The sequence below is a fragment of the Bos mutus genome, chromosome 19, assembly GCF_027580195.1.
Source record: "Bos mutus isolate GX-2022 chromosome 19, NWIPB_WYAK_1.1, whole genome shotgun sequence".
In the NCBI taxonomy this organism is placed as follows: domain Eukaryota; kingdom Metazoa; phylum Chordata; class Mammalia; order Artiodactyla; family Bovidae; genus Bos; species Bos mutus.
Window position 1 is genome coordinate 25,161,818 of NC_091635.1, and position 26,448 is coordinate 25,188,265.

Genomic DNA, 26,448 nt, shown 5'->3' on the forward strand with positions numbered 1-26,448 from the left:
GTAGCAGTGAAGAATATAAATATAATACAAGTTGGTGCCACACTGCCTTGATTCCTGCTAAGATGCCAGCAGTTTCATCCGGTTTTACAATCAGTGAAAATACAAACACAATGAAAAAGACCAAATATTGTCTTATTATTATTATGAAAGTAGTTTTGACCATGCAGACTCCCTGAAACCATCTTAGGCACTCCCAGAGTGTGTCGACTATATCTGGAGAACCATAGAATATATCTGCAGAATATATCCACTCATTCATAACAAACACTGAGCCCTTTAGATAGTCTAGGCACTGTCTCAGGCCTAGTAAGTAAAGTAAAGCAGTGAGCCAAACAGGAAAATACCTTGGCCTTCTGGAGCTTGAAATTCTCAGAAATATAAGAGCTTGACATCACTGTACCATGTATTAATAAATGCTTTTAAATAAATTAATTAAATAATTTTCACAAACAGGCAGTGGCCCATCTCTGTCTTGTTTTTTCAACATTAATTTCTAACACTGGATAATGGGGTGAATCCTTACTGTACTTGAAATGCAGGCAAGTCACAGCACTCTAAGTATCGATCCCTTAAGAAAAACCAGTCACATCAGGGCTCTGGGTGTGTGATTTGAGAAGTATAGGTAATTAAGTCCAGTTACTACCAGCAAGTCATCAGTCTGACCAGAGGAGATAAGAGAGATAGCTGTTAAGTATATTTGCCTTTTAAAAGAGAATGCTGGTTAACCCCAAATGAATAAAAATCTTTAACAATAGAATTTCAAGAAGTAGTCAAAATGAAACAAAGAATCTCACACACCATTAGGATGGCTGCTATTAAAGCAAAACAAAAACCAAGACAACAAACCGTGAAGGTGTGGAGAAATCCAAACACTTGGGCACAGTCAGTGGGAATGTAAATTGGTGCAGCCGCTGGAAAAATAGTGTGGATTTCCTAAAAAATTAAAAATGGAATTACTAATGATCCAGCAATTCCACTTCTGGCTATGTAACCAAAATAATTGAAAACAAGGTCTGGAAGAGATCGCTGTATACCATAAAACCTGGAAGCAACTCAAGTGTCTGACAACAGAAAAATGGATAAGCAAAATTTGATATATACAAACAATGGGACATTCTTCAGTCTTAAAAAGAAGGAAATTTTGACATATGGTGCAACATATGTCCATATGAACCTTGAGAACATTCCACTTCAGTCGCTCAGTCGTGTCCGACTCTTTGTGACCCCATGAACTGCAGCACGCCAGGCCAACTCCCAGAGTCCACCCAAACCCATGTCCGTTGAGTCTGTGATGCCATCCAACCATCTCATCCTCTGTCGTCCCCTTCTCCTCCTGCCTGCAATGTTTCCCGGCATCAGGGTCTTTTCCAATGAGTCAGCTCTTTGCATCAGGTGGCCAAAGTATTGGAATTTCAGCTTCAACATCAGTTCTTCCAGTGAACACCCAGGACTGATCTCCTTTAGGATGGACTGGTTGGATCTTCTTGCAGTCCAAGGGACTCTCAAGAGTCTTCTCCAACACCACAGTTCCAAAGTATCAATTCTTCAGCACTCAGCTTTCTTTATAGTCCAACTTTCACATTCATACATGACCACTGGAAAAACCATAGCAAAGTAATGTCTCTGCTTTTTAATATGCTATCTAGTTTGGTCATAACTTTCCTTCCAAGGAGTAAGCATCTTTTAATTTCATGGCTGCAGTCACCATCTGCAGTGATTTTGGAGCCCAAAAAATAAAGTCAGCCACTGTTCCCACTGTTTCCCCATCTATTTACCATGAAGTGATGGGACCAAATGCCATGATTTTCGTTTTCTGAATGTTGAGCTTTAAGCCAACTTTTCCCTCTCCTCTTTCACTTTCATCAAGACGCTCTTTAGTTCTTCTTTGCTTTCTGCCATAAGTGGTAGTGTTATCTGCATATCTGAGGTTATTAATATTTCTCCCGGCAATCTGGATTCCAGCTTGTGCTTCCTCCAGCCCAGCGTTTCTCATGATGTACTCTGCATTTAAGTTAAATAAGCAGGGTGACAATATACAGCCTTGACGTACTCCTTTTCCTATTTGGAACCAGTCTGTTGTTCCATGTCCAGTTCTAACTGTTGCTTCCTGACCTGCATATAGGTTTCTCAAGAGGCAGGTCAGGTGGTCTGGTATTCCCATCTCTTTCAGAATTTTCCACAGTTTATTGTGATCCACACAGTCAAAAGCTTTGGCATAGTCAATAAAGCAGAAATAGATGCTTTTCTGGAACTCTCTTGCTTTTTCGATGATCCAGCGGATGTTGGCAATTTGATCTTTGGTTCCTCTGCCTTTTCTAAAACCAGCTTGAACATCTGGAAGTTCACGGTTCACATACTGCTGAAGCCTGGCTTGGAGAATTTCAGAACATTATGTCTAATAAAATAAGCCAGTCACAAAAAGATAATTACTGTACGATTGCATTTATATGAGGAGTACTTAGAGTAATCAAAATCGTGGAGACAGAAAGTAGAATAGCGATTACCAGGGCCTGGAGGAAGGGAGGGATGAGGGGTTATTGTTTAATGGATATAGTTTCAGTTGTACAGGATGAAAAAGTTATGGAGATGGATGGTGGCAATGGTTACACAACAATATGAATGTATGTAATATTTTTAAAGTTTTATATATTTTAAAAATGGCAGAGAAAAAGAATTTCAGATAGTGCAGAGGAAAATATTTTTAAAGTCCTATATTTCCTTCACTCCTTAAGTCATATTTCAAAAGCAGCTATCTATCTATTGTACTTAAAATAACTACTATGTACTGAGGGCCAGTTATGTGCCAATCCCCATTCCCTTTACACATTACTATTAATCCTACAGAAATGCTGCATGTTAGGTCTTAAATAATATTTTTGTATTTTATATTTTTATGGAAGCTGATGCTCAGAGAAGTTAAGCAGCTTGTCCAAAGTTACACAGCAGGCAAATAATAGAAACAGAATTGAATCCAGTTCAGCCTGATACCAAGTCCTTGTTCTGTTTTGTAACATCACACTTCCTCCTTTCCCCACATTCCTTGTGATTTTGGGAATTTCATGTGACAGATATACTTCCTGCTGGAGCAATGTCACTTCAAATGTTGTCTCGAGCAAGATCATTATGACTGAGTTGCCATTATCCTTAGAAAGAAAAGAAACACTGCAGGTCTGAATAGTTTGAAATGTCATCATTCTTATGGGAAAAGAAAAGAATTAAATCCATTTAATCCCAAAAGACTTTCAAAAAAAGATTTTATTAATGCAGAAGCTTGGAGGCTTGAGAGTTTGACATCCATCCCTGGCAGAACTCCAGAACAGATGATTAACAAGAGAGCTCTTAAATGATTCAGATTAGCATAAACTAGCCTATGCTCTGGTACCTAAAAAGAGAAGGTGACCTTTGACTCCTTTAACTCTGGAGAGATGTAGAGCACTAGGGCTGTGACGGCTCCTCTATTCTGAAATATGCTTCTAAGAGGCAGAATTGAACAAACTAGACGCGCTAGATCTGAAACTGCTGTCCTGTGATATACAGTTTAAGAAAACTGTGACATTTATCTTAGAAAGGAGAGACCTTAAGGAACATGAAGGCTGAATTTCAATATTAGAAATACAATATGAAAGAGGAATTAAATTAGAGAAGAGAACTGTGCTGCTACAGAAGCCAGAAGGAAGGAAATAGGTGGCATTTCCATGGGGAAGCAGATTCAGCTCAGTATGAGGAATTGGGGATAACAGCATTTTATGCAGGCAGAAATATGCCTTTAGAGTTAGAAATAACATCAAATCTTGATTCCAACACTTTCTTGCTTAATGCCATTGGACACGATCTGCCACTTCTGAGACTTTTCTACAAAATGGACATAGCAATTCCACCTCCCAAGGTCGATGTCAGGATTAAATAACTTTGCTTTTAAGATAGCAATGTGACAATTTTTAAATAAGGAAAAAATGTATTTATTTGGCTGTGTGGGGGTCTTAGTTGCCACATGTGGATGTAGGATCTAGTTCCCTGACCAGGAATAGAACCCAGGACCCCTGCATTGGGAGCATGGAGCCTTAGCTACTGGCCCACCAGGAAAGTCCCCCCATGCACGCTTTTTAAAGAGAGGATTAAATAATATTAATCAAAGACTTAAGATTTGTAGAACTGGGGAATAAGCAGTCAATAAGAAGTAAGTAATAGTATTACAACTAAGTTTCTATCACTGAAATTATCTAAAACAAACTAATGTACTTCAGGAGAGAGTGAATAGATGAATTTTTGGACACCCAACCCAAAAATGTCTTGAGAAGAACTGCCCTCTTCGCCTCTCTCATAGGTCTTTCAGCAGAACTCTTATGATATCGCTGGGCTGGGTTTATTCTTACATGGCAGTTCTCTAGAACCCACTACAGGTTCTAGAATATTTCTGTAGAACCCCAATTCTCTACCGTACTCTGTACGGTACCTGACTCAGCAAAACTGTTATATAAATGCAGGCTCCTGCTTTCTGGGGTGGAGTGCAGTAGACTCGTTTCCTTTCTCCTTTTCTTCTGATTAGAAGGCTATTTGAATTCCAAGTAAGGGGGGAAAGGTCACCTTTTGGTAGACGTTCTGTTTAGATCCTAATTGAACAAGGAAATGTAGAGTAAGGGGGAGATGGAAAAACCTCACGAATGTGATGTGAAGAAAAGAGATGGAAGAAAGCTTGATCACCTCCATTTTCTTTCAAGAAGGAAAAGAACATTAATTTGTGTGCGTGCTCAGTTGCTCCTACGAGCGTGCGCTAGGTTGCCCCAGAGCTGTACTGGAGTGGGTTGGTATTTCCTACTCCAGGGAATCTTCCTGACCCAGGGATCCAATCTGCGTCTCCTACATTGGCAGGGAGGTTCTTTACCACTGAGCCACCTGAGAAGTGAAAGTGAAAGTCGCTCAGGCTCAGTCGTGTCAGACTCTGCAACTGCATGGAATATACAGTCCATGGAATTCTCCAGGCCAGAATACTGAAGTGGGTAGCCTTTCCCTTCTCCAGGGGATCTTCCCAACCCAGGGATCGAACCCAGGTATCCCGCATTGCGGGCAGATTCTTTATCAGCTGAGCCACAAGGGAAGCCCACATATTAACCTATTTAATCATTTATTCAACAAATGTTGATTTGACTGTCTTATGTTAGGCGCTGTACTGGGCCGAAGTTTCTGTGCTAACGGGAGTGGAGTTTTAAGTCCAACAAAGAAGACAGACACTAATTAATAACAGTAAAGTAGGGTGAACATTATCATGAGACCGAATTTCCACATGAACAGGTTTGGGGACAGCAGTCTAGCTGAAATCAAAACTAGGACACTTGTCTCAAAGAATAAGAAACAGGTTTTTTGCCTATTTCTGTGTATCTTTGAGGAGGCTGAGTGAGGGAAGGGTACTCACGGATATTGAGGGTTTCGGCACTAAAGCCTCCCATTCGTACAGCCAGTTTAAGGGGGAAGTTCAGGATATCATGAATGACACCTACCAGGGGGACCTAGCCTAGCTTAGGAGGTCAGGGAAGGCATCGAAGGGGAAGTACTTTAATCTCAACGATGAGAACTAGAAGCCTTATAAAGATCTGGTGAGAAAGCCTTATAGAGACCTGGTAAGAAATAAGACTCAAAATTTTCAAGAATGTGAACTACTGTCCAAAAGTGGTTTATATTTTACACCGAACATCAACGGGTTCGTTTATAAAACCACACGTTTTAGTTTGCTAGGTTACAGCGTTCTGAACTACAGTCGTTTCGGCACTAGCGGTTGAAAAATTAAAACTTCTCGAAACCCTCGCAAACTGTACGTGGCGCCGTGGAAGGCGCGCAGCACTTCGGGTCTTGTAGTCCGGGATGGACTCCGAGTCCCATATTGCTGTGCGATGGGTCGTCGCGCCTGCGCGGTGCGGGCGGCGGGCAGCGCAGAGTGCGAGGCTCTTTTGTTCGTCTGAGGGGAGGGCCGTTGGCAGGGGCCTGCGGTACGCCGCTTCAGTGAGGGGGCTCGACAGTGGTCACCCGGCTTGTTGCTTTTCTGGTCGCCACTCCCCCGGCCGGCCGGACAAGACCCGCCAGTAGCGCGACACCTATTCCTCTCGGGCTTGTGGGCGCTGCTCTGAGGTGAAGAGCCCGCTAGAGGCGGGCAAGCGGGGGGATGGCGCGCGGCGGCGGCGGCGGCGGCGGCGGCGGGAGCCCTGGATCAGGGGCCGCGAGCTCGCGGCGGAGGTTAGGAGCGGAGAGCGCGCCCGAGTCCCTCTCCCTCCCCGCGCCGAGCCTTCTGCCGGGCGCAGTGGGTAGGGCGAAGAGCGCGAGAAGATGGAGAGGGCGGGGCGGCGAGTCCGGAGCCAGAGATTGAAGCGATTTGGGATGGGCCGAGCATTTGCGCGTCGCCCTTCGGCCTGAGTAGACCAAGACAATGCTACGTGGGTTGGGTGGACGGCTGGGGGATTGGGCTGGAGAGGAAACATAGTAAATTGGGGAGAGGACGGACGGGACAGCCTGGGCGCTTGAACCAACGTAGGGAGGGTTGACGACTGCAAGACCCGAGGTTAGAAATGTAACCTGAGAATATTGGGTCCCGCCAGGGCTGCCATAGGAACTCCGCTTGCGGAGTTGCGGAGCAGTAACTTCGAGGAAATTGTAAGGGGGTGGGGGGCAGGGCAGCCCAAAGCGTAGTGCTTTGGGGAGGTCTGTTGAGTAAATTGGGGAAGGGCCTAGAAGGAGGGGTGGTATTTGCCTGGTTTTGCTCGGGGACTGGGGGTGGCGGGGAGAAACTGTTAAGAGTAAGTGGGCGGAGGTCCCGAGAGCTTTTCTGCGAGGCTTGCACAAGAAAAGGGAAAAACTGGTCACCGCTTGCTTCCTGGTTGATCGGCTGTAAGAATAATGTGTGGAAAAAAGATGGAACGCATTTTATTATCTTTTCCAGGTTTTCTCCTGCCTTCCTTCACTCGGTGTTTCCTTTAAGGAGTTAAAAAGTCCCAGTGCAACTCTTGCTTTAATTCATAATTAAATACATACGTTTTTATCTGGGATTGTTGCTGGTCACAAAAGGCAGTGAAATTGTAGAAATGTGTAGATGAGTTCATATTTAAGGAATGAAGTTAGTGAGAGATTGTGAGATGGTGTGGGAAGTTGAGAGAGAACGTGGAAAAGTTCATGAGATTGTGAGATTTTTTTCCTTGAGCTCTTAAGTTTTTTAGCCAGCTTGTCCTTGCTAGAAAATTTGAACACGAAGGGAGCACTACTTTACCCCTTTTTCAAAACTTCAGATGAAGGTTTTTCTTGGATTGCTGTTGCACTCAGACGTGTTACTGGTTCGACTCTGTTGAGGTGGCATTTACAAGAAGATCAGTTATACCAGAACCTCTGGCCGGGGGTTTAACATAACCCTTCTCAATTGTGTTAAGACTCAGGTCGGCATTTTGGAATAGTTTTAAAAGGTCCAAGATTTTGGAATGGCTGCAGGAATACAGTTGGGAAATTAGTGTCTGTGTTCCAAAGTGCTTACAGATATTTATATGGAAAGTGATATGATTGAAGAGCACATTGTTGGAATCGGCCACTCCTTGATAAAGCTTTAGGGCAGTTCAGACTCTTGAGTCCTTTACAATTTTCTCTGTGGTGCTGTTTTCTTCATTGGCTGCTGTAGCCTAATTTTTTTTTTTCCATTAAAAATGTAAATATCATATAGCTTTGTGCTTCTAGCTTCTTGATTAAAGGAGACCGAGAAAGAATACTCTATCCTGCAGTTTGACTACAGGATACTAATATCTTTATCATCATCTAAAGAAAGGAAGCAACCATTCTATCTTCTGGTGACCATTTTAGAGACTAGGAAAATATTTCTTTTTGAATTCACACCACTTAAAGAGAAGTGATGCATTTTTGTCATTTTCTAGTAGTTTACCAATGAAATCTTCCCTTTTTGTATACTGTCTCTGATGGTATAACAGATTTTCTGTTGTATTTGATGAATTTTTACATCATAGTTTACTTTTCTGGGTAGTTTTTTAAATAAGATGCTAATGGCTAGTTTATGGGTTCATGTAGGATGAGCCATGGCTCTTGTTCATCCAAGACTAAAATATAGTTCTTTCATATTGTTGAATGAATGGATAGGGCTTTGAGATCTTCCTGAGAATTCCCTGTGTTAGCAGAATAACTCTGTGCATTTATGTAATCAATTTGCCTGTTTTTGTTCTATGACATTTGGCAGAATGAAACTGTTGCCCTTGGCATTCTTGTCTTAGTCTCCGTTTTTAATATAGTCACCCGGGTATTAAATACAGAAAAGGTATACAGATTGTGTAAGTGGCACTTTTAAATACCCTAAGCCAGGACTAGGAGAGCACTCAGGATCTGGGTTTTCAACAGCAAGCTATAGAGTACTTTGAATATTTTCTGTTATGTAAGTATTTTGAAAATTTTGTGTCCTTTGTATGGAGCTAGGTATTTCTCAATAGCAATGTCTATTGAAAACTTGAATAGCCTTTCCAAGGTTAATTGAAGAAGTTATTTGAATAAGGACAAAATTCTGATCGTGTAAGTATTTGAGTTACTGCCTTTAAGCTTTTGTGATTTGCTGACCAAGAGAGGATGGCCTGATTTGTCTGTGAAATTGTGCCTTTCTTTAATAGTAGCTAACACGTTGAAAGCTTAATAACTGTGGTATTTGAGAAGTTAGTGTCATTATTCTGATTTTGTTTTGTTGTCTATGAATGCTTTGGTATCTGCTTTTAATTCCAACTTAGTCATAATTCTGGTCTTGCTTTCTAATCACTTATTTCATTTTAAACTAAAAGATTTGCTCCTGGTATCATTGTGTCTTGCTAATATTTACAGATACCTGTGGCTTATATATAAATAGAGAGAGAGAGTTTCATTTACATCAGCACAATGAAAAGGAGTTAGCCAAAGTTTTGGACACATCTCAGATAAAATTCTAATTTTATTTTCACACTGATATTCTAGTCCTAGATCCCAAAATTCGAGGACAGGGATTCCTTTAAAAAGAAAGTCCTGCTCACTGGGTATGTGGCACAAATTCTTGTTTTTTGCTCAGTAAAGTTTTCCATCTGGAAAGCATTTGCCTCACAAACAGCTACAGCTAACGGACGAACTAAAAGCATTTAGAAACATGAGTCAGAAGGACTACAAATTGAATGTTCTATACATGCCTTCACCTGCCTTTCGATGTCTGGTAATGCTACTGATCATAATCCAATTTGTTTGCTGAGCTTTCCCTGAAAAGCTAAGAGCTTTCAACCTCTGTTCCTTGGTTATCTGATTCTGAGACATCCATTCTTATTGCCCATATGGGGTTCAGCACCGTATGCCAGGTCCAGACCTACCTTTAATTGAGTGTCTGAGTAAAAATAAAAACAAAATGCTTTGGTAATTACAAGAAAAAGAGAAATAATACTTGGCTATGTTGGGTAGACGTGATGGAAGAAGTAGCATTTGCTCTAGCTCTTGAAGGATGGGTAAGATTTTGACTACTAGTTTTGGACAGGATAATAGCAACCCACTCCAGTATTCTTGCCTGGAAAATTCCATGGACAGAAGAGCCTGGCAGGCCGCAGTCCATGGGGCCGCAAACAGTTGGACACACCGAGCATGTGCGCACACACACTTCTAAGTAAAGAGCAAATCCATGCATGGAGGAAGTGTGCAGGTGTGTTCAGGTTATAGTTTTCTGTTTTGACAGGAATGTAAGATTTGTGAGGGAAGTGGGAGTCTGGAATAGGTGAATCTGAAGGGTTTAGATGTTACACTGAGGAGTTTGGCCTTTCTAAGGGAGGAGGAGGAGACTGCAGAAAATTTTGTAGCAGTTACCTGCTGCTTTCCTATTCAGTCTACTCCCACCCAAGATGGTTTACACCCTGCCTACCTCAGAAGTGCCTCATTGCATTTGTTAACAGTAGTTCCCTGGGCTTAAATTGCCTCCCTCCAGTCCTGCTTTTCAAATGCTGTTGGAGCCTTACCTCAAATCCTGACTTTTCAAAACCTCTAGTCACCCTAGCTATTTATTTTTCTAAACCCCAATAATACTTTTGTGGCTACTTATTCTTGCTTATATTTCTTTTGCTAATTATTACATACTCCTGTTATTTCTTCTGTTGAAATGAAAATGGACTTCACTTGCTTTTGTACTTTTTTGTATGTTTTTAATCTTACAGTCCTGGTTCTGTGTCTTACCCTTGGGAGACTTTGGGAATTTTCCTGTGCTTCAGAAAGCCTTAGTTTCCTGAAATGGACTTAATAGTGTTTGTTGTGAGAGTTGAATTAAGTGCCTTTCTATGCATTAAGTGTTCAGTATTCAGCAAAAGTTATATGTTATTACTAACCTTCATGGCATTTTCAAAAGCCTGTACTTCTGTGAGTGCAGATCCTGCTACCCTAGCCCAACAGTTCCATTTGCCTGGGTCGAAGGGGTTCCTGTGATGTGGAACTTTCAGAAGCTTTCAATGCTTTAGCTGGAATAAATTGGTTACCTTTTACCACCCAGGCTCTCAGTAAATTGTTTTGATTTTTTTTTTAATAGATGGTATTAAAAGCTAGTAGAGCTGTAGTCATTAACTTTTATGCCGTTAACTGACTAGGCCTTGAACCTAAGCTAGAGGCAAAAGACAGGTCAGGAAAACATGGAATGGAAAAAGGAGCTAGATGAAGAAGGAATGAAGTGGGGAGTGAAATGCGCAGTAATTATCATCTGGTTCTTGTCTGCTGCTCCCTCAGTCTAGCTCTTTCTACCTGGCCACACTTCTGTTCCTCAGATAAAGCAAGCTCTTCTCACCCTAGGACTTTGAACCCACTGTTCTCTAAATTTGGTATATTTTTCTAAGTTTTGCCGAGTTGTCTCCTTAAAATCTTTATTGAATTTGTTACAGTAATGCTTCTGTTTTATGTTTTGGTGGCGAAGCATGTGGAATCTTAGCTCCCTGACAATAACCTGCACCCTCTGCATTGGAAGGCGAGATCTTAACCATTGCACCACTAGGGAAGTCCCATTAGTGTTTTCTTGCTGCTTGTCTGAGCCCTACTCTGCAGACACATGCGTGCATACACTCCCACTCATGCTCACTTATTTGTCCACGTTAGAATATAAACTCTAAGAGACCAGGAATTTTGTTTGTGGTGGTCTCCCCATTTTTCTAGTGTCTCACACATAATAGACGCTCAGTAGATGATGTAGGAGTATGTTCACAGGAAGAGTTAATCTAAACCTAGTCTGGGGCTTCAAGGATGCTTCTTATGTGGGCATTTTAGTTAAGGGAGGTGGTTAAGTGGAGAATGGGGCAGAGGGCAAGGTAATCGTGATTGAGAGGGTTAGATGCAGTGGTCTTCAGTTCAAATGCAGTTAATGGTATGGAGGTCTTCATTTTTACATCAGTGGCTGCTGTTGAGAATGAACTGGGTTAGGAGGTACCCGGGCAGGAGATGGTGGTTACCTGGAGTAGGATGGTAGTAGTGGACTCGACAAATGTATAAGTTAAAAGATATTTAAGATAAAAATCAACAGGATTTAGTAAGAAACCAGATACAGAGTATGAATAGAGAGAAATCAATGTCATAATTTTGTCCTGAACTCAGTAAAAGCTACATGAATTCTTAGACTATTCATTTAATTGAGTAATTGACCTTTTTGAAAAGTGTATCTGTAAAATCAGAGCCTGAAATCATAATCTCTGAAGTTTATTATAGAACTTTACCGTATAAATCATTAAAACTGACTTGGTATTTATGTAGTTTCTCCAGAAATCCTAAAATTCCTTTTGCAAATAATTCTGTTGAAATTTTCCATTGTTTGTATCCAGAATTTACTTCCTTTTCCTCACCTATCTATCTTCATAGGAAGATGGATTCCTTTTGCCATTTACTACAAGGTCTTTATTTTTCTGCCTGGATGAGATGAAAGAACATAAGGAATTTCTACACTTCAGGTGTATGAAATGTGATTTCTCAGTTTCTGGCAGCTCTTCTCTCTCAGTATTCCAGAAATGAGATCTTGGTTTCTGTTTTGTAATTACTCGTCATTCTTATCAGTCAGATCTGGGTCCTTCTTGAGTGTGTTCTGGAGCTGCTCTGATGTTTTGAAAAACCTAGCCATGAATTTCAGCCATATACAAAGGGGGAAAAAATGGTATTTTCTCACCAAGTTCCCATTGCACTGGATTTCAGAGTTATGCTTAAAGCAGTACATAATTAATGAAGTAGAACATAGGTACAGATATGTAAATAGATAATGAATGCCAGAAGGTCATAAAAAGCTCACCCCAGAGGAATTCCATGGAGTTATTACACCTGTCTTACAGATGAGGAAACTGAGTTTGCAGTAAATACACATAATGCCTATAGGCATAGTTTTGAGAGATCGAGGACAGGAAAGATATGCTTCTGGTGCTCATACTAGCTAGCTTTCATCTGGTTAGAGGAATTATAAGGAGTCTTCAAGCAGTACTCTTCCAGTGTCATTGCTAGGAGAAAAGAGGTCTAGAGTGAATGCTGTTGAAGATGATATAGAGGTTTTGTTTTCAAGAACATCAGTTATCACTTACTGTTCCAGCCTTATTCTAAATGGGCTGGAATAATGGGCTTTATGGAGAAAGTAAAATGTTCACCTACCTTTTCGCTAAGTATAAGAATTGATTTGTGTTTGCAGTAATTTACTGAGGAATGTAGCTTCTGTCAGTCCTCTTGTAGCAGTGGCTTTTTTCCGAGGATGTGCATCAGATCGCCTAAGGAGCTTTTAAAGATGAGATGCCGTGATCAAAGCAACACTGTTTGCAATAATAAAAAATAGTAAACAACCAAAATTTTCATCACTAGGTGAGTGGTTAGAGTATGGTGTGTCCATACATATGGAATACTGTGCAGCTTAAGAAAGGAGATCTTTATGGAACAATGTCAGAGATACATTCTATTAAAAGGCAAATTATAGAACTGTAATATCTACTTTCACATATGTACATCTGGGTCAGTTTACATGTAGAAGGACAAAGACAGATTTTGAGGAAGGAAACTGATTTCCTACACTAAGTAATTTTGTAATTGAATATGAATACATATATTACAATTAGAAAAACAAAATATTTTAAAAAATAATACACATACTCTATTTTTTGACTCAGTGGATGTAGACTTCTGTATTTATAAATTCCATAGGTAAGTCTTTTTCTCATTTAGGTGAAAGTTCTCTGTTCACGGTCTGCTTTCCTGTGAATTCTTGCTTAATATAGACTCACCAGACCAGTGTGTTTTACCTTAGCATTTACTGAGAATGCCCTACTGGTCTGGTTTCAGAGGTCTGTAGATATTACCTTGTCCTCACATCTGGAGTTTGACCTTTCTGAAAGCTGGCAAGAAATCAGCTTAGAAGTTCTGGGGTAGCCCTTTATAATTCATGTATGTGATGGCAATCAGGAGCTGTGCTCATTGTCTTCTCAGATCCTTCTCATACCCTTTCACTCGGACTTCACTTTATTGCACTTCACTGTATTGTGTTTTGAAGATAATTGGATTTTTTACAAATTGAAGGTTTACAAGTTAAAAGTTTATGGCAACCCTGTGTCAGTCGAATAAGTCTGTCAGTGCCATTTTTCCAACAGCATCTGCTCACTTTATGTCTCTGTGTCACATTTTGGCAATTCTCTCAATACATCAAACTTTTCATTACTGTTAAATTTGTTATAGTGATCTGTGACCAGTGATCTTTGATATTACTGTTGTGATTGTTCTTGGGTGCCACAAACCATGCCCATTTAAGACAGCAGAACTTAATCTGCCAGCTGTTCCAGTCTCTCTTCCTCTCCCCAGGCCTCCCTATTCCTTGAAATTAGGCCATTTAATAACACTACAATGCCCTCTTAAGTATTCAAGTGAAAGGAAAAGTTGTGTCACTCACTTTAGAGGCTAAAAACTATTAAGTTTTAATGAGGAAGGCATGTTAAAAGCCAAAGGCCAAAGATAGGCACTGGTTAGCCACGTTATGAATGCAAAGGAAGTTTCTGAAGGAAATTAAAAGTGCTACTCCAGTGAACACGTGAATGATAAGAAAACAAAACAGCCTTTTGCTCATATGTAGAAAGTTTTAATGGTCTGGATAGAAGATTAAACCAGTTACAGCATTTCCTTAAGGCAAAGTCTAATCCAGAGAAGGCCCTAACTCCTCATTTCTATGAAAGCCTCACAAGGTAAGGTAGCTGCAGAAAAGTCAGCAGAGGTTGGTTAGTAAGATTTAAAGAAAGAAGCTGTCTGCTAACTTAAAAGTGCAAGGTGATGCAAGTGGTGCAAGTGCTGATGTAGAAGGTACAGCAAGTTATAGAAGATCTAGCTGAAATAATTAATGAAGTTGGCTACAGTAAACAACATATTTTCAGTGTAGATGAAACAACCTTCTATTGGAAGAAGATGCCATGTAGTCGTCTTGCTATGATAAAGTCATAGCAAGAGAGGAGAAGTCAATACCTGGCTTCAAAGGATAGGCTGACTCTATAGGGGCTAAGATAGCTGGTGACTTTTCAGTTGAAGCCAGTGCTCATTTACCATTCAAAAATCTTAGGGCCCTTAAAACTCTAATCTGACTGTTCTGTAAAGGGAATAACAAAACCTGGATGACAGCGAATCTGTTTACAACACAGTTTACAGCATGGCCCCCTGCGGTTTTTGGTCTTAGAATGTATGGTACTTTCCTTATATCCCTTTTTCCAGACTATTCTGTTTTCCAGTTTCAAACAAAAACTCTTCAGCTTTTTCTATTGCCCAGTGCATCTCCTTAACAATAACTTTATCATTTTAAATCTTGATTTATTTCACATGGAAAAACTAATACTTGGTGTGAAAAGATCTGCTGCACACAATAAAGTTACAGTATTTTAAGCCCACTGTTGAGGCCTACTGCTCAGGAAAAAAGATTCTTTTCAAAATATTACTGCTTATTGATAATACACTTGGTCACCCAAGAGCTCTAAAGGAGATGTAAAAGATTAATGTTTTCATGCCTGTGAACACAGCATCATTCTGCAGCCAGTAGATCAAGGAATCATTTTGACTTTCAAGTGTTATTATTTAAGAAATACATTTTGTAAGGCTATAATGGCCATAGATAGTGACTCCTCTGATAGATCTGGGGAAAGAAAATTGAAAACCTTCTGGAAAGGATTCACCATTCTAGATACCATTAAGAACATTCGTGGTTCATTGGAAGAGGTCAAAATATCAACACTAACAGGAATTTGGAAGAAGTTAATTCCTGGCCATTATGGATGACCTTGAGGAGTTCAAGACTTTAGTGAAGGAAATGCACATGTAGTGGAAATAGCAAGATAATTAGATTTAGAAGGGGAGTCTGAAGAGTAAATTACTGCAATCTCAAAATAAAACTTAAACTGATGAGGAGTTGCTTCCTATGGTTGAGCCAAAAAAGTGGTTTCTTGAGATAGAATCTACTCCTGGTGGAGATACTGTGGAGGTTGTTGAAATGACAACAAAGGATTCAGAATATTATACAAACTCATTTGATGAAGCAACAGCAGGGTTTGACAGGACTGACTCCGATTTTGAAAGAAGTTCTGTGGGTAAAAGGCTATCAAATAGCATGAATACTACAAAGAAAGCACTTTATGAAAGGAAGAGTCAATGTGGAGAACTCCATTGTTTTATTTTAAGAAACTGTCATAACCACCCAATCTTTCATAATGTACCACCTTCATCAGTCTGCAGCCGTCAACATGAAGGCAAGACTCTTCACTAGCAAAAAGATTATGACTTGCTGAAGGTGCAAATGGTGGTTAGCATTTTTAGCAGTATTTTTAAGGTATATGTATTGGTTATTTAGACATAATGCTATTGCATGCTTAGTAGACTATAGTGTGAACAACTTTTATATGCACTGGGAAAAGAGAAAAGTTGTGAGACTCATTTTATTGTAGAGGTCTGGAGGTATGCCTGTATTCAAAAACAGAATGCCTAATCCTGTGTCTGATACTTCACTGTCTTCTGCCTGCAAGCAGCGTTGTTACTCCTTTCCACTTTCTAGCTCTTAACTGTAAGAGTGGAGGGGTGTCTAGGAGAATCTCAACTGTGTTTTTTTCTCTTAAAGAACTATGAGTTCATGACTCTTGCTTCAGATTTACACTATTCCTAGATTCATTGGGACACCATATAACAAGTTTGGGTTCTTAAAACTGGCATTAGCCTACTTGCTAAGCAACAAAAATGCAAAATTCTGCACTTGTCAGGGCTTCCCTATTGGCTCAGTGGCAAAGAATCCACCTGCAATGCAGGAGATGTGAGTTTGATCCTTGGGTTGGGAAGAACCCCTGGAGGAGGAAATGGCAACCCATTTTCCTAGCAGTGTTCTTGCCAGGAAAATCCCATGGACAGAGGAGCCTGGCGGGCTGCTGTCCATGGGGTTGCAAAGAGTCGGACATGACTGAAACGACTGAGCACACAGCACTTGTCAATTTAAAAGACTCAGAAGACTCCTGGGGCCCTAAAAGCCAAAACTTTGTCACACCTGTTGATTTAATTAACAGCTGTTGTTCATTTGCTAAGTTGCAACCCCGTGGATGCAGCACACCAGGCTCCTCTGTCCTCGCCCATCTCCCAGAGTCTGCTCAAATTCATGTCCACTGAGTCAGTGATGCTATCTAACCATCTCTTCCTCAGCCGCCCCCTTCTTTTGCCTTCAGTCTTTCCCAGCATGCGGGTCTTTTCAAGTGAGTGTGCTCTCCACGTCAGCAGACTCACTGGAAAAGACCAAGTAGTTTTTAAACACCTATACATATTCAAGATATTAACTGAAAGAAATCATTGTCCATCACTTATTTACTGATGACAGATTGTAGAGAGGGATCCTTGTACAGACTGGAGGGAAATCTCCCTTTAAGTGTTATGTTGTTGTTTGGTCTAGCTCCTAGATCTGTGTGTGTGGCAGGGTCATTAGCCCAGCCCTGCTAGGAAATGTGCATACTGAAGTGCTATAATTTTATTCATTGTGTGAGCTTGGGAGGTTTATTTCCTGTAAATGTGTTGTGTTATCTCTGAGGTGTCAATGACATCTGAATGGCTTATTTTATAGGATGATTTCAAAGATCAAATGAGTTGTGGTAGCACATTAACTGTAAAGTGCAATATAAATGTAAAGTATTGTTTTTCTAGGCATTTTAAATGTGGCATATCAGACTTCCCTCGTGGTCCAGTGGTTCAGAATCCTGCCAAAGCAGGGCACATGGGTTCAGTCCCTGCTTTGGGAAGATCCCACATGCCTTGGGGCAGCTAAGCCTGTGCACCACAACTTCTACTGATGTCTGCCCTCTAGAGACCAGCCATCCTCAGCTACTGAAGCCCCGGCGCCCTAGAGCCCATACTCTTGCAACAAGAGAAGCCACTGCAATGAGAAACCTGTGCACCAAAACTAGAGTAGCCCCCCTCTGCGACTAGAGAAAGCCTGCGTGCAGCAGTGAAGACCCAGCACAGACAAAAGTTAAAATTAATTTTTTTAAATGTGGCAGATCCAGTTAAACATTTAGGTAAAAATTATAGCAGCTTAACTGATCATAGGTATTTTTGTCTGAAACGTCGTGATGAGCCTTAAGAAGACTTGTCCACGGACTAAGATTTCTGAGTTAATTTAGAACTGTTCACCTCTGTGTACACATTGTGATGTTCTGGTATATATCTTGACCCTTTGTTCGTTGATTTTGGCACTTTTTATGCTATAATTTGGTTGCCAGGATATTTAGAGAGAGTGGCAAAGAGAATTGACTAATGGCATTTTTCCATTGTGCTACTACTCTGATCTGAGTTACTTTGAAATTTCCTTGTCAAGCAATTCCAATTGAGAGCCCTCCTTCCAGGTATTACTGCTGGTATTTGGAGACTGCCATATTCAAGGAGAGGGGATTTCTCTTGACATTATCAGTTTGGAAAGTACATGCAAATGATTGGTCTGTTAATATTTAAGGGAATGTTGGCTTGTCTGACTTCCCTGGTGGCTCAGACAGTAAAGAGTCTGCCCACAATGCGGAAGACCCAAGTTTGATCCTTGAGTCAGGAAGATTCCCTAGAGAAGGAAATGGCAATTCACTCCAGTATTCTGGAAAATCCCACAGATGGAGAACCCTGGAGGGCTACAGTCCATGGGGTCGCAAAGAGTTGGTCACGACTGAGCAACTAACACTTTCACTTTGGCTTGTCTGAAAGTGCTTGGTTTTGTGGGAAGAGTGAGTTGTGTATTTAATCCACTTCTCTACTGACTTTGACAAATGGCTTATTCAGCACCCCAGAGATGTACCAGTAAATAAGGAAAAAACTCACATTGGGAAGCCTGGCTGAGAATCTCCAATATAAAGAATCTAACCTGGAGACAGGTGCTGGGATGAGCTAGTTAAGAAAACTCAAGACAGAAGTGGAGGTCTATTTTCTACATTCTTCACTTCTCATTTGAGCTCTTAGGACAATGAGTTTAAATAAGAGGAAAATCAAAAAGTCTCATTCCAGATTTCCCAGTAGCTAGAGATGAGGTAAAAACTGTCATTATTTTGTAGTAGCAGGACTTTTTGTAAGACAAATACAGCTATTAATGTAGACAACACAGATAAATAGCTCTTAATTCTGAAGCCAGAGTGATAAGACTGCCTTTTCTTTACTTTCTTTAATTGCTTAGAAGAAGGTTGATTACTGGTTTGGAGTTGTCTGTAAACCACTGTTCTCTTTCTGTTTAGAAAGGGAGTGGCTTCTAATTTCTGAGTCCAAACTAATGTAGGGAGTTGTGGTACCCTTTGTTGTTGAAAGGTAACTGTCAATTTATTTTTCTCTGCACATTAACCAAAGACTGAAGATAAATCTTGCAAAGAGAGCACTTGTTCTTGGGAGCAGCTACTACTGCAGCACTTACCCTAAAGAAAAATTAGGTTTGTTTTCTTTACTGATAAAATAACACTTATCGTGGCAATCAGAATTCTGAAAACCTGAAAATACTTCCCTCCGGGAAGAAGAAACAGCCTTTGAATCAGAGGCACAATAGCCAATAATAAGCCAAAGCTGACATTCAATGCATTGATTAGTCTGTTCAGTAACAGAGGAAAAGGAAAACTCATGTGGCACTAAAACAGAGGGGTGGGGGAGGGGAGGAAAACAAAATCTTTGGTATGTAAAAGAAGAGAGATGAGCAAATGTAAATGAAGAAGAGTCAGCATAGAGGTGTGTTTGAGCTGTGTGGGCAGGGGCATTGGGTGTTGCCATAGACCACACTAAAAGCACCTCAGAAAACTTTCTTCATGTGAAAAGTTCAGAATGCCTTTAGTGGAAGAGGTATCTTTATTTTTAATTGGCAGACAGGTTTCTGGAAAACAGGGACCATTACTTACTCTCTTGAATCTCCAGTCTCCAGCAGTGTCTAAAATTTTCTAGCAGCCAACCAAATGTTTGTTGTTTCACTAGTCCGAATTGCTCATATGTACCGAAATGAGAATATCTCAGAATGTAAACTACCTCAACATCTGTAGATACTGTAACTGATTCACAATGGTGAGTCTGATTTTTATGAAAGGTTTATTTCATATAGTCTATAGGTGAGCTCTTTCTAAATATATTCTGTCCACATGCCAGTTTAAAAATATATAGAAGTGTTTATACTTTCACTCAGTAAGACTCCTTTCCCAAGGATGCTAGAAATAAGCAGTTTAACCCCCAAATTGGCACTGCCTTAAATACAAACATGAAACATGGTAGTAACCACTTTGTTGTCTCGGATCATCTGCCATACTTTTGTCTCTATAGTTCCTGTTGGTAGCTGATCTATCAGTTTGTAGATTTCAGCCTGTTTTGTAGATCAATTTTATTGTATTAGTATCTTATGGCGCCACCTACTGACACAGTTGTAGGCTTTATGCCTACCCAGCAGTTAGATGAGTTGTACAAAGGACCGAAGAGAACAGATTTGTAGGGGACTGGAAAAACCCTTAGAGGTTACTGTGTGTGTGTGCTAAGTTGCTTCAGTTGTGTCTGACTCTTTGCAGCCTGTGGACTGTAGCCCACCAGGCTCCTCTGTCCATAGGATTCTCCAGGCAAGAATACTGGAGTGGGTTGCCATGCCCTCCTCCAGGGGATCTTCCCAACCAAGGGATTGAACCCATGTCTCTTATGTCTCCTGCATTGGCACGTGGGTTCTTTACCACTAGCACCACCTGGGAAGCCTTAGAGGTTATCTAGCTTGATGATATATTACACAAAAAATACAGGTTTTGTTATCTGTGATATCTTTTTTCTCATACTTACTTCCAAATTCATTAGAGAATCTCATGGTCATTCTGGCATTTTTATGAATCTTTCTCAGACTTAGAAATAAAAAGAATAAAAACAAATGAGAATTAATGGTGGCATTCTTAGAAAAGAAAATCACATAAAAAACTTAAGGGAACTCAAAAGAGATGGTGCTTAACAATGCGGAAGAATTGTATATATTATATATGCATATACAGAAGGGAAAATTAAACTAGATGTCTAATAAATAGGATAAGCCATTTGCCATAGTAAAAATCCAAGTCGAATACTTTGGTGAAATTGAAAAACATTCAGAGAATAGGAGAAAATATGGATCAGCGGGTTATATATATTTTAGGTTTGATGTATAGACCTTATTTTTGGGAAGATTGCTTTTCTTTCAAATTAATGTAATACTTTAGATATCATAAGTAAAGAAGTATTGGGAGTTATTTTTAAACTTAGAATGAGTATAAAAATTTTAAGTGGATGTGCAGGCATAAAGAAGTTTTGCTGTGAGACTAGTTGGAGCTCTTTTAGAAAACTAACTTTCTAGTTCAACATAATCAGAAAACTCTTGGCTATTGAAAATGAATAGGCATAACATTTAATAACAGCATTGGGCCCTATTAAAGTCATTTTTTATATCCCTGGTTTTCTTATCCACATATTCCTCTAAGAAGAGTGCTCTAATGTCCTTTTTATTTCCTTTATCATTTTAGCAGCGTCATCCTTTATACCAGAAAGCTGGCGGGCACTATGGGGAAAAAACAAAACAAGAAGAAAGTGGAGGAGGTGCTAGAAGAAGAGGAAGAAGAATATGTGGTGGAAAAAGTTCTAGACCGTCGAGTGGTAAAGGGCAAAGTGGAGTATCTCCTAAAGTGGAAGGGGTTCTCAGAGTAAGTTTCATTCACCCAGAAAGATCTGTTCATCCGATCACCAACTGTCTCTCAGGAGACTGATAATGTGCATGACACAGGGCACAGGGTGCTCTGATGGGTACATTGTGACTCTGGCTTGGCCTCCATGGCTTATAGTCTAATTAGGAAAATGATCTACATGTACGAAATGCTATCATGCATGACCAATTTCTGATGAGCAGGTTTGTGTGTGGCTTAAGACTGATGCAAGTTTGCAAAGATAAAGTTAACTTTCTTTTGAATGAGGCAGCTTTCAATTTGTGTTAATACTAAAAAGCCCCCTACCCCTTACCAAGAAATTTGAACTTTGTCAAGTTCTTGGTCTTGGACAGAATCTAGTTCTCTTCCAAGTACAACAGCTCTCGTTCTCCTGTGCCTCTCAGTGGCGTGTGTATTAACTTTGTGACTCTTGTGCCTCTGGTTTCAGTGAGGATAACACATGGGAACCAGAAGAGAACCTGGATTGCCCTGACCTCATTGCTGAGTTTCTGCAGTCACAGAAAACAGCACACGAGACAGATAAATCAGAGGGAGGCAAACGCAAAGCTGATTCTGATTCGGAAGATAAGGGGGAGGAGAGCAAACCAAAGAAGAAGAAAGAAGAGGTAAGACTTGAAGTAAGAATTTTTACTAGCCCAGAATTCATGCTGCTGTCAAAGAAGCTGATAGCCAGATAATTTCAGCACTTTTGTTCCGCTGCTGCTTGGATCTCAGTCCTTTTGCAGTCTTAGATAGGCTAATGCTTTAAAAATGTCTGGGGGCTCTCATGAAGCCACATAATCTACTCACATCTGAGGTTTAAGAACAAGTAAGTGCAAGGGTATTTTGTGTGAGGAGATGCTGTCAATGTTTTAATTATTTCAGGTTTTAATCCATTCAGTACCATAAAGTAAGGTACCTTTTGAGGGTGAAGAAACAATTGTGAACATTTATTTTGCTTGAGATGAATGTCCCTTTTTACACATGGGGAAACTTCAAGCACATCAAAACTTGATGGAATAATCACTCTGATTCTAAAAGGCTTGTGACTTAGAGCCAAAGAATTGGTGAAATGTTGGCAGAAGGATTTGATTACATTGTCATCAAAACAGGAATAGCTCTAGTCTGGAAAACAATCCCATACAGTTAAAATTGTTCCATCTGGTTTTTACAGTCAGAAAAGCCACGAGGCTTTGCCCGGGGTTTGGAACCAGAGAGGATTATTGGAGCTACGGACTCCAGTGGAGAACTCATGTTCCTAATGAAATGGTGAGTCTGCCAGTGGCTCTGTGTGGTGGTGTTTTTTTTCTTCTTCTCACCTGTTCCATGCCAAAGGAGAAGAGGTAGACCTTGGAAATTCTAGTTGCCCAGGTGTGAAATCTTTAAGATGGCCTAGTCCTTCAATAGTTACTCTCGGCCTGACTGCCAACCTGGCCTCATGAGTTACAGGTAGGGCCCTTAGGATTCTCAGATTTTTACCCCCCACCCTTTTTTTTTTTTTTTTTTTTAGGAGGTGGGAGAAAATCTAGAGTGGAGAGGTATATACAGGAAGGAATCACATTTCATTTCTGTAATAAAGGGGGAAAAAATGAAATGTGATTGAACCATCCTTCCTTTCTACTACCTTCTTAATAGAGATCGGGCTAGCCCCAGGATCAGAAATTCTGTTAACTTCTCAGGGTTAGGAAAGAATTTCTGAAGCTCTTTCTTTGTCCTGGTTAGATCCTTTCCAGTTGGTGCAAGTTTTCAATTGCAAAGTCTGCCAGCAGGGGTCAGCAAGGCCCCTTTACTAAGCACAGAGAAGCCTGCTTTTCTTCACTATAACCGGTGGTAGTAGTACTCCATAAAACATATTAATGAAAGCAGTTGTCCTGAGACTCTTAAGAACTATAATTAACCCAAAGTTCTCTTCTCTGTCCAAAAGGAAGACTTTCTTCCCATTTTCTTGATTGTTGGAAATGCTTGTTCTCCTCTCCCCAAAATGGAGCTCAGTCACTGCCTTTAAAATATAAATTAGGAGTGAATACTTCTAAGCCTTTGCCAAGGAAGCATTATTCTAGGGACTTTATCCCTTTATCAGTCTAGAACCTTCTTGGAAACTTGTATCTATACTAATTTCTCTCCTTTAGAAGGTGGCAAGAGAGGCCTAACTTGAACACTGAAAGCCAGTGTCATAGCTGGCTGCTGCTGCTGCTAAGTCGCTTCAGTCGTGTCCGACTCTGTGCGACCTCATAGAAGGCAGCCCACCAGGCTCCCCTGTCCCTGGGATTCTCCAGGCAAGAACACTGGAGTGGGTGACTAAACCTCTTCTTTTTTTTCCCATGCATTCCCTAGGTGTTTATTGAACCTGACCTTCTTTTAGCTTATTTATTGCTTGCCTGTAGGAGAAAAGTTAATTTTAAGGTGCTGCATATGGGGGAAAAGAATACCAGGAGTTACTCAATCCAGTTATGATACACTTTTGTGTGGCTGTATGTGACCAGTCTGAGTAATGGTAGCACTTCCTTATTGCTTGACATTACATCCCTTTGGTTGACTCACTAGTATGTGTAAAGATTATAGCTGAATGTAACTGCAAGTTAAGATTGGATGTTGATTATAAAACCAAGTTAATTTTAAAGTTATTTCTCCTGGAGAATGGAGATACTTGTTAATTTCACTAAAGTAGCTATTTTTCTGTGCAGTGAAATGACTGAACTGTTACCTCAGAGGCTGTTGTTGAATTGTCAGCAAGGGGTAGGCTGCTTCAGGCTCCCATACTGTTATACTTCTTTGCCCTCCCATTCTCTTATCTGTTGTTCAAAAACATACTTTCTGGCTTACTCTTCCCTGGATCAGTGGGGCTGTGGGGCTTAGGTATACATGTTGCTGGGGTTCCAGAAGTCTGGTGTGGTGCCTCATCAGAGATCCCCTCATACATGTATCTGTCTGCTGCCTGCTCTGTGCTACTGCTTTCATCTAGGATGTTCCCAATGGCCTGAAGAGAGAGCTTATGCCTAAGTCCCTTGTAATATGTATGTGGTTTTCAATTTTTGAGAACATTTTAAAATTCAGAAAAATATAGAGAATTACATAACAGTCCCTTTATTTTCTACCTCCCAGTCTTGAAGCACCATTTCAAAGCACCTGGGAGTTGTGGCCTATCTGTGTGCGCATGGTATTTGGTAGTGTTAAACAGTGTGATTATGAGTCAGCAAGAAAGTCTCCACCTGCATTGGCTCTGGCCAGAGCCAGATTGGTATTAAATCTTATTATCCAGCATGGTATTAAATCCTGTTAGCAGGCCAGGATCTCTCCATGGGCTTTTGGTAGCTGGGATATGGCTTTGGGGGAATATGGTAGCCTCCCTTACTCCTTCAGAGAATCTGAGAGTGTCATGTTTTTTATGTGTGGGGGTGTTCAGAGGTTCCCAGGGGTTCAGAGTTAGCTTTTGACAAAGAGGGTATTTTCAATGGGAGAAGATATGAGGTTATTACTTGACTAAAAGCTGCTAGTAAATGATGCTTACCCCATGTTATCATCCTTCCCTGGCCTGACTTCTGGAATTAATATATTAATATTTTTAAAGCCCAATTTCTTGGGAGATCCATGTTAGGAGACCACCAGCACCTGGTCTCAAAGTCTCTTGTGCTTTGTTCTACAGGAAGAACTCTGATGAGGCTGATCTGGTCCCTGCCAAGGAAGCCAATGTCAAGTGCCCGCAGGTTGTCATATCCTTCTATGAGGAAAGGCTGACGTGGCATTCTTACCCCTCAGAGGATGATGACAAAAAAGATGATAAGAATTAACTTTCTTGAATACCAGCCCCTGTCACATCTGACTGTGGGTTTCAAGTGGGGAAAGAAGGAGTTCTCCTTGTCTTGACACCATAAAGGTGGCTTGAGAAGATGTCCTTTGAAGAGCCAGTATAGTTTCTGTGCCCTACAGCAGCCCAAGGGCTTCAAAGCCGTTCCATGCTGTACAGTTTGCACACCCATCCCGGTGGAGGGGAAGGAGGGTCAGTGTTTCAAGGCAACCCGTTCTGAACTTTGCTTTAAAAAAAAGCAAAGGGCCTTCTATGAAGGACAAAACGCAGAATGGGATGTGGGAGAGCAAGAGGTACTGTAGATCTTCAAAGAGCATCTCCACAACCCACACAGCCTTCTTCCCGATAGTGTTAACTCTGCATTTTTACAGCGTAGCATGTGTGTAGTTTTTGGCTATTACTGGTGTATTATTTGGGGTGGGTGGGGTGGGGTGGGAAAGAAGGGAGATGGGTTAGGATCATTTTTGTTAAAATTTGGGGAAACGGTGAAACAAAGGAAAGAACAACTAATGATGATTGGGTTCTGTGTCCAGAATATTGTATCCTTTCAAAAAATGCCATTGGCAACCTAAATGAGGACTGTGAGAGACTGTTTAAAAGCTGTGAATGCCTGAAACTTAGAAGCCAAGGTATTCCCTGCCTGAGCTTAATGCTGTTCCCAACAAAGGAATAAGAAGCTACCAAAGCTGCCATTTGGGGATGGAAACTGGTTGAGGAGGATAAGTCTTATTGGAGTGTATACACAGGCAGATCATTCTGTCTTAGAGGTGCTACTCATGAAACTGACAAGAAGACCCTTTCTTTTCCTATTGTGAAGTTACAAATATCAGCTTCTCCATCCAAGCCACTGGTGAAGTATTTAGGGAAGGGCAGAGAGTGGTATAGGAGGTAAGTGAGTAGGGAAAGACAAGGGCGGGTGCTCATAGGGTGGAAAACTCTTGAGCCTCTGTTTTTGAACTTTGAAACCATTGGTGGCAGGGTTCAGTCACTGACAGCACAAGTTCAAGAGTTGAATGATTTCAAAAGCCCTGGTCTCAGGAGAAGATAAATATTCATACTGGGGTAGTGGTTCACTTTAAAACAAAACAAATTTTTTAATCCTAAGAACTAACTAAAATCCAAAACGCTGTCTTGAGTCATGAGATCCATCAGTTGTTGACATCATCTTGATCTGCATCTAGAACTCCATTGTAATTTTTAGGCGTGTGTTAGGTTTTTGTGAAAAGTTGTTTAAATGTAAACTTCATATCAACACTGTCAGTTTTTTGTCTTAATAAAACTATATAGATTTATAATCCTTGATTTTTGTCTTGTCTTGCTGGAAACTCTCCTTGCCTTTTATTATAGATTGACCCTCTTTAGGAACAACCTGCACACTTGAATGGTTTTTCAGTACTATAGGCTGGAAAATCTGGTATCTGGTGTGAGTCTTCTGAGTGGTCTCACCATATTAATTTAGTATTTACTGAGCATTTACAG

General features: G+C 40.6%; 1 protein-coding gene across 4 annotated transcripts; it reads left to right on the forward strand.

The window, feature by feature from the left end:
- Positions 1-5,896: 5,896 nt before the first annotated feature.
- On the forward strand, positions 5,897-26,269 carry CBX1 (chromobox 1). 4 transcript variants are annotated; one of them, XM_070389743.1, is made up of 6 exons: positions 5,897-6,120; positions 18,835-18,914; positions 20,988-21,164; positions 21,613-21,790; positions 22,339-22,433; positions 24,808-26,269. In XM_070389743.1, exons 3-6 carry the CDS (start codon positions 21,025-21,027, stop codon positions 24,950-24,952), a joined length of 558 nt encoding a protein of 185 aa, XP_070245844.1. In that variant the 5' UTR covers positions 5,897-6,120; positions 18,835-18,914; positions 20,988-21,024; the 3' UTR covers positions 24,953-26,269. The 4 variants fall into 4 exon arrangements, with proteins under 4 accessions (XP_070245844.1, XP_070245842.1, XP_070245843.1 ...); XM_070389741.1 differs by lacking the exon at positions 18,835-18,914 and having other exon boundaries at positions 5,897-6,225; XM_070389742.1 differs by lacking the exon at positions 18,835-18,914 and having other exon boundaries at positions 5,898-6,120.
- The last annotated feature ends 179 nt before the right edge of the window (positions 26,270-26,448 follow it).